At 50.0% G+C, this 8,184-nt stretch overlaps 1 protein-coding gene across 1 annotated transcript in view; it reads left to right on the plus strand.

Annotated features, from left to right (window-relative positions):
* The window catches only part of LOC107108408 (ATP-binding cassette sub-family C member 9-like), a gene marked incomplete at its 5' end in the record, with an annotated part of 66,928 nt that overhangs the window by 34,689 nt on the left and 24,055 nt on the right, over positions 1-8,184 (plus strand). The window contains 2 exons of the mRNA XM_015408838.1: positions 1,885-1,987; positions 5,859-5,960. Of these exons, the coding sequence (XP_015264324.1) occupies positions 1,885-1,987; positions 5,859-5,960 (205 nt within the window). The remainder of the gene's footprint in view (positions 1-1,884; positions 1,988-5,858; positions 5,961-8,184) is intronic.

Raw genomic sequence — 8,184 nt, forward strand, 5'->3', positions numbered from 1 at the left:
TGAATGCAGCTCATTACCTAAATGCCTGATGGAAGTGCTCCGTTTTCATGGCCCTGCGGAACTGTGAAAGGTCCTGCAGGGCCCTGATTCACTTCCGGAAGCTCATTCCACCAAGTTGGGGCTGCCACAGCAACCATGGTGTTCTTCTGAAGAAGGGAGCCATGACTCACGAGAACTCCTCCCCTGCCACAGATTTGGTTAGTCTTTAAGGTGCTGCTGGACTCTTGCTCTTTTCTACAGACTAACACAGCGACCCATCTTGGATTTTCGTATTATCAATGCACACCATGAAGGTCAACTAGTGCTGCGACGCGATGGGAGAACCTCTGCTTGGCAAGCAGAAATTCCCAAATTCAATCTCTGGCATCTCCCGTTTAAAAGGAACAGGCAGCCTCGACCTGGATTGCCCAGGCAAGACCGATCTCGTGAGATCTCGAAAGCTAAGCTGGGCCGGCCCTGGCAAGTATTTGGATGGGAGACCAGGTTGTCTGGCAGCCAGAAGTTCTAGCTCTTTAGTATTATGCACCACTAGGTGGCGAGCTAGTCTTTTTTTTAAGGCGAGAGACGTTCAGAGGTGGTTTGCCATTGCCTGCCTCTGCGTCAGGACCCTGGTATTCCTTGGAGGTCGCCCTTCCAAATACTAGCCAAGGCTTACCCCGCTTAGCTTCCAAGATCTGATGGGATCAGGCTAGCCTGGGCTGTCCAGGTCAGGGCTAGAGGCACAGGTGAAGAGAATGAATGTCGGCAGGGAGGGGCATCCCTTTTCGGTGCAGAAGGTCCCCGTTTCAGTCCCTGGAATCTCCAGTTAAAAGAACCAGGTATAGGTGACAGTAAATGCCTCAGTCTGAGGCCCTGGAGAGCCTCTGCCAATCAGTGTAGACAATACTGACCTTGATAAGACTAGTGGTGTGTCTCAGAGCACGTATGTCTTCAGTCCTTGACGTCTTCACTGAAAATAGGTCTGCAGGCGGGGCCTGAAAAATCTCTTGAAATTACAGTCTCCAGACAGCAGAGATCAGTTGCCCTGGAGAAAATGGTTCCTTTGGAGAGCGGAATCTGGGGCATTATACCCTGCTGAGGTCTCTGACCTCCCCAGATTCCCGCCCTCCCCAGGTTCCACTCCCAAATCTCCAGGAATTTCCCAACATGGAGTAAGTGATCCTAACTGAAAAGGATCAGGTGGCAGGTGACAAGAAAGACCTCTACTTGAGACCCCGGAGAGCTGCTGCCGGTCAGAGTAGACAATACTGTCTTGGATAGAATAATGGTCAAACCAGGGCTATTTTTGGGCAGGAACGCAGAGGAACGGCGTTCCGGCTGGCTCCCAAGTTGGCCACGCCCAGCAGGAACTCATTAGCATAATAGGCCACACCCAACAGCAGAAACTCATTAGGATTGGCTACATTAGGGGTGTGTGGCCTAACATGCAAAGGAGTTCCTGCTACAAAAAAAGGCCCTGGGTTTTGACAACAAACAAGGTCAACAGAATAAGAAGCAAAAGGTGGGTGTGGCTGGATAATCACACTTCTGGTAACATGTGGGTGTGGCCTAATGTGCTAATGAGCTGTGCTGTCAGGGGTGTGGCCCAATATGCTAATGAGTTTCTGGTGTTGGGTGTGGCCTATTATGGTAATGAGCTCCTGCTGGGCTTTTTCTACAAAAAGAGCCCTGGGTCAAACTAAGGATAAGACAGCTTCACGTGACCCGATTTTTATTTCATTTTATTTAAAAAGTGCTCAGCACAACGTTTCGTCAAACGGAAGTTCCTCAGCGAAGTGTGGCTTGCGAGATTCGGCAATCCGTCGCGCCTCTCGTGGCATCAGAACTGTGTGAAAATCTGTTCACTCAATGTGCTAACGCGAGAGCCCTTCTCATCATCCGCAGGCACGAAGCCAGGTTTAAACAACGCATGCTGGAACTGACGGACACCAACAACATTGCGTACTTATTTCTGTCGGCTGCCAACAGATGGCTGGAGGTCAGAACGGTACGTGCGACATTGTCTTTACCGCGTTCGTGAAACACGTCCACCAAATGGTTACTCTGCTCGATGCGGAAGGATCGTAGCCAGGACACATCTGGGAAACCCGACAAGTTCATGTGCAACAGTCCTCAAAATAGCTCGGTCTTGAGTTTGTTATGAATTCCTTGGCGAAGGCCAAGAACGTCTTCATTTTGCCGCTGCTGTGTTGACTATCCTTTGGAAGAGATTATAAAAGCAAAAACCACAGACAGTGTGGGGCGGGGAGGTCTGTGGCAAATGGAGTCATAGCGTAAAAGCCAGAGTGGTTAGGATGTCAGACAAGCCATCGGGAGACCCTGGTTCAAATTCCCCACTGTGCCGTGAGGCTCACCGGATGACTTGGGCCAGTCCCTCAGCCCAACGTCCCTCACAGAATTAGTGTCGCGAGGACAAGAAGGCAAAACCATGTACACCACCTTGAGGACCACAGAAGAAGGGCAAGATAAAAATGTGATAAACAGAAAACCCAGACCATGAGGGGAGGGCCTGTAATCCAGTCAGCCAGGCATTCACACTCTCCCTCCACTCCACATCATTTTGTGCTAATCTGAGAGACTTCCGATTCGGGATCTTCCCAGCACCAGCAAATCGAGAGCTACCACCAAAGGCAAAGTTGAACTTCCCTGTTTGAGTAAACATTTTGAGGAATTTGGGGAGAGGGGATATAAAAGAGTTTCAGTAAGGCTGGCGAAAATTTCTCTGGGGGGGGGGTCCCTCTCCATGTCCTGCAGTTCTCGGTGCACACCTGTCCTGGCCCCACTGGTGGACCTCCTGATGGCACTGGTATTTCTGGACACTGTGTGATACAGAGTGTTGGACTGGATGGGCCTTTGGCCTGATCCAACATTGGCGTCTCTTACTTTCTTATGTTCTTATGTTCTCTTATGTGCACGCCACAATGAGATCATACATAAGTGACGTCATCACACAGGGGACGTTGTGGGGGGATGTTCTAGCATTTGAGGAAAACCTCTATGTAACCATAGAGTTTTTTTCTGGAACGCTAGAGCATCCCCCCGCAACATGCCCTGCACGATGACGTCACCTCTGGGTGACATCATTGCACCGAGCATGTTGGCATGGACGGGGCTCTTTGGGGGTGGGCAGTGACGGATTGGGCCCCCCGAAAACGGGTAGACCCCTGCCCCCATTGGGGGAATGGCAACCCTAGTTCTTGCTTCCTCTCCCCTACAGCTCTTCAAAAACAGCACTCCAAGCCACAAATTTCTTACAGGGCTTCCAATCTCTTGTAAGATCTCTTCTTCTCATGAGAGTATGGCCGTCATTTGGGATAACCCTGGCAATCCTGCCGATGACGGTGGTTGCTTCGGCCACCATTTTGGTGGCTGAAGACTCCCAAGAGGAAGGGATCTTGTGAGAGTTTGGGAAGAAGCTCCTTAAGGCGGGCATAGCTTGTGTCTGAAGAGGTCTGAGACAAGAGGAAGCAAGGAAGATGGTCAGTCTAGTTTAAGCCTTAAGGTACAGGTAAAGCTTCCCTTGATCGAAAGCCAGTCGTTTGCTCAGCCGTTTCACTTGTTGATGAAAGGACTCCCGCATCCATGTGTGGGCACAAACATCCCGAATTCGCTTCAAAATTTCCTTTAGGTGAGGTTTCGTAGGCAGATCTCACCCTGCTTCAGATTCTAAGGCCCAGGGCTATTTTTGGGCAGGAACGCACAGGAACGGAGTTCTGGCTGGCTCCTGAGTTGGCCACACCCAGCAGGAACCCATTAGCATAATAGGCTTTGCTCAGCCGTTTCACTTGTTGATGAAAGGACTCCCGCATCCACGTGTGGGCACAAACATCCCGAATCCGCTTCAGAGTTTCCTTTGGGAGAGGTTTTGCAGGCAGATCTCGCCCTGCTTCAGATTCTAAGGCCGCTTGGAATAAGTTCAGCAACGGAGGATTCCCATCAACTTTTCGTTGCTAGGATCCGCTGTTGTCAAACTCGTAGGCTCAAGACCTATCGACTCACAACGTTCGCCAAAATTTCTTCGCGTTTAGCTTTCCAAAATAAAGTTATAACTGGTGCCATTACAAGGGCTGGACTCCAACGCTGCTTGGAATAAGTTCAGCAACGGAGGATCCCATCAACTTTTCGTTGCTAGGATCCTCTGTTGTCAAACTCATAGGCTCAAGACCTATCAATTCACAACGTTCGCCAAAATTTCTTCGCGTTTAGCTTTCCAAAATAAAGTTATAACTGGTGCCATTACAAGGGCTGGACTCCAACATGTTTTGTCTTCGAGCTCTCTTGGAATTTGCGGAACGGTAACGTAAGCGGATAACATGCTGGCGAGTTAGACCACGTAGCCTCTGCTCCCTCGTTCCTGCTTCCCAGCCGTTGGAAAACACTGGGTGCCTTTATTTGATCGATGAGAGGTCAAATTCTGAGCCACTAAGGGACTATCCATAACCAAAAGTCCTGTCCTTGAAGGCCAGTTCACATGGCGTTCATCCTGATTATGGGATTACATTTTCAAGCAGTTCCTAAATGTGGACCTTCTTAAGGTATAATGTCAAAATATGCAATACATGGCTCTTGCTTCCATATACAACTATAACTCTCCACTCTCTAGGCCAGGGGTCCCCAACGTGGTGAGCCAGTTTGGTGTAGTGGTTAGGAGCACAGACTCTAATCTGGGAGAACCAGGTCTGATTCCCCACTCCTCCACATGCAGCTGCTGGTGTGACCTTGGGTCAGTCACAAGCGGCGTTCCCTCTAAGCTGCGTGAGTGTGAGCTAGCTCACAGTTTTTTATCCTCTGGCTCACACATTTTTGTCTTCGCTCAGGAAAGATGGCTCCAGAGCAAATTAATTGATGCAGTAGCCAAATAGCTTGCTCACAACTTTAATGCCAGTAGCTCACAAAGTACATTTTTTTGCTCACAAGACTCCACAGCTTAGAGGGAGCATTGGTCACAAGTTCTTTCAGAGCTGTTCTCTCAGAGCTCTCTCAGCCCCATCTGCCTCGCAGAGGGTGTCTGTTTTGGAGAGGGGAAGGGAAAGGAGATTGTAAGCCGCTCTGAGACTCCTTCAGGTAGTGAAGGGTGGGATATAAATCTAATCTCCTCCTCCTCCTCTTCTTCTTCTACTACTACTACTACTACTACTGCTACTACTTCTTCTTCTTCTTCTGTGCACAGTGGCACCCACTGACACTTTTCCTGGTGCTGTGTGTTTTTAGAAAGTGGGTGGAGCCAGGTGGGGCTTTCGGCCCAGCAAGACTTCTGATTGGCCAATAGAGATTTGACTGGCTGTGCAGATTTTTAAAAGCATTGCTTGGACAGCAGCTGCCACCACATAACAAGGGTCTTCACTGTGTAACTGAAAGTAAGCTGCAGCAGCCATTTTTGTGGCTGGCTCCACCTTATGCAGCAGCCGTTTTGTGGCAGGCATTTTGTGGCCGTGCCCACCACGCTTTATCAGGATTCCAAAGGTGGCTACTGGGGACCCCTACTCTAGCCCTTTTACCTGTGGACATGTAGGGGAAATGAAATAGGGTCCTCCCCAGTGGTCTCATGTTCTCAATTACTTCTGTCCCCATTTTCATCCCGCCCTTTCTCCAAGGAGCTCGAGGTGGGGCACGTCATTCTTCCAGCTCCATTTTATCCTCACAACAACCTTGTGAGCTAGATTAGGCTGAGAGAGTGTGAGAGGCCCAAGGTCACCCAGGGAGCTTAGGCAGGATGGACAAAAGGAAACACGATAAAGTAAATTTAAATACATAATTTTAATATGATCGGCTCTGTAGCACAGTCCTGTGTGTCCCCCACCCTTATACGATAGGTGCGTTTACTTTTTATGATGCGTGTCTTTGCTTTTCCTTCCCAGGACTATCTCGGGGCCTTCATTGTCCTCACGGCAGCTGTGGCCTCCATTGCCGATGGACCCACTTCCGGACTCATGGGTCTGGGACTTCTCTATGCTTTGACGGTCAGTACAGAAGCAAAGCCTAAGGCTCCCTTAGGCGTAAGAGTTGGGAAATTCCTGAAGATTTGGTAGTGGAGCCTGGGAACGGTGGGGTTTAAAGAGAAGAGACTGGATTTATGCCCCGCCCTTCACTGGGAGTCTCAGATTGGCTTACAATCTCCTTTCCCTTCACCTCCCCCCAACAGGCACCCTGTGAGGTAGGTGGGGCTGAGAGAGAGCTCTTTTGAGGACTGCTCTCGGGAGAACAGCTCTGAGCCGACCTTGGCTGGGAGGGCGGGGTATAAATATAACAATAAATATATAAATAAAATATAAATAAATAAACTTGTGACTGACCCAAGGTCACACCCGCCGCTGCATGTGGAGGAGTGGGGAATCAAACCCATGTCTCCCAGATCAGAGTCTGTGCTCTTAACCACTACACCAAACTGGCTCCACCGAACTTGGAAAGTAGGGGGAGACCTCACGGGGGGGGGGGGATAAGACCACACAGCCCACCCCCCGAAGCTGCCATTTTCTCCAGGGGAACCCATCTTTGTATTCTGAAGATCAGTTGTAAATTGGGGTCGCCAATTTCCAGGTTGGGAAGGAGATTTGGGGGTGGAGCCTGAGAAGGACGAGGTTTGGAAAGGGGAGGGACCTCAGCAGGGTATAATGCCACAGAGTCTCCCCCCCTCCAAGTAGCCATTTTCTCCAGGGGAACTGATCTCTGTATTTAGCCTGGAGCCCATTTGTAATTCTGGGAGGTCGTCAGGCCCCAACTGGAGGCTGGCACCCCTGATTAAGAAACCCCCTAAAACATTTCCCAAAGAACTGAATAGGATCGCCCGAGACAATTCCTTTCAGTAGGTCTTGTGCCACGCAGCATGGCATGGCAGGCTGTGCCCTTGGGGGAACCACGGTCCTCTTCCTGAATTTCTCAAGACGTGAAGAAACAATCCTTGCGAGTGATGGATTCGAGCCAGGACCGAGGACGTTCGGGACGACTTGGAGCGGCTTCGGAGTTGAAGGGCTAATTTAAAAAAAACACGTACGGTCACGACGATTCCCAGGCCCCCAATGCTCCCAACGAGAAAAAAAAAGCCAAGAGACTGTGGTGAGATTTCGGTGGACTGTGCGTGACGATTCAGAGCTCTTTAACCTTCTGAGACTCAACATGAGACCCGCTTTGAATCTCTGAAATATCACGTTGCTATTTTGCCACAAGATGCTTTGGAGGGGGCCCACGTCGGTTTAAAGGCAGACTGGAAAAGTGAAAGCGTGTGAATAGATAAATAAGAGCACTTGCCTTTACTCCCATCTGGCTACATGTTCCTCCCTCCCCGGTCTCCTTGCCCAGGGGAAGTGCCACATCGGGTGACCATGGGCTTTTCCACCCCAGGTTTTTGCTGCCAGGATTCAGCTTCTTCACTGAATCGGTTCCCCCCCCCCTTACTTGTTCACAGTAATATTTGCAGGTCATTGCTCTCCCGGTTTTTCTCCCAGTTTCTGGCACATTTTGATAGATGGTCTGAAAAAAAAGGGCAACACTTAAAACAAAAAACCAGCAACGGAAGAGCAACAACCAGGAAATGCTTAGGGGTACCAGGTCCCCTCTGGCCACCGTTGGGGGAGGGGGGCTGTGGGGTTGGCAGATCCAGGTTGGGAAACTCCTAACCCTAACCCTTGCCCCAGACTGAGAGTTCCTATCTATACCTTGTGGCTAATAGCCACTGATGGACCTCTGCTCCATATGCATATCGAATTCCCTCTTGAAGCTGTCCATGCTTGTAGCCGCCACCACCTCCTATGGCAGTGAATTCCATGTGTTCATCACTCTTTGGGTGAAGAAGGACTTCCTTTTATCCGTTCTAACCCGACCGCTCAGCAATTTCATGGAGTGCCCACGAGTTCTTGTCTTGTGAGAAAGGGAGAAAAGGACTTCCTTCTCTGCCTGCTCTTTCCCATGCATAATCTTATAGACCTCAATCATGTCATCCCCCTCAGTCGTCATTTCTCCAGTGCCACAGAGCCCGCCCTCCCAAGCATCCATTTTCTCCAGGGGAATTGATCTGCTCTAGTTAGACATCACCTAGAGTATTGTGTTCAGTATTTGTTGTTCAGTCGCACAGTTGAGCGACTCTTCGCGACCCCATGGACCAGCTCCCGCCAGGCCTTCCGGTCTTCCGCCGTTCTCTGAAGTTGGCTCAATTTCATGTTCGTTGCATCTATGACACTGTCTAGCCAT

Source organism: Gekko japonicus, unplaced genomic scaffold, assembly GCF_001447785.1.
Source record: "Gekko japonicus isolate JY-2015 unplaced genomic scaffold, Gekko_japonicus_V1.1 scaffold4030, whole genome shotgun sequence".
In the NCBI taxonomy this organism is placed as follows: Eukaryota; Metazoa; Chordata; class Lepidosauria; order Squamata; family Gekkonidae; genus Gekko; species Gekko japonicus.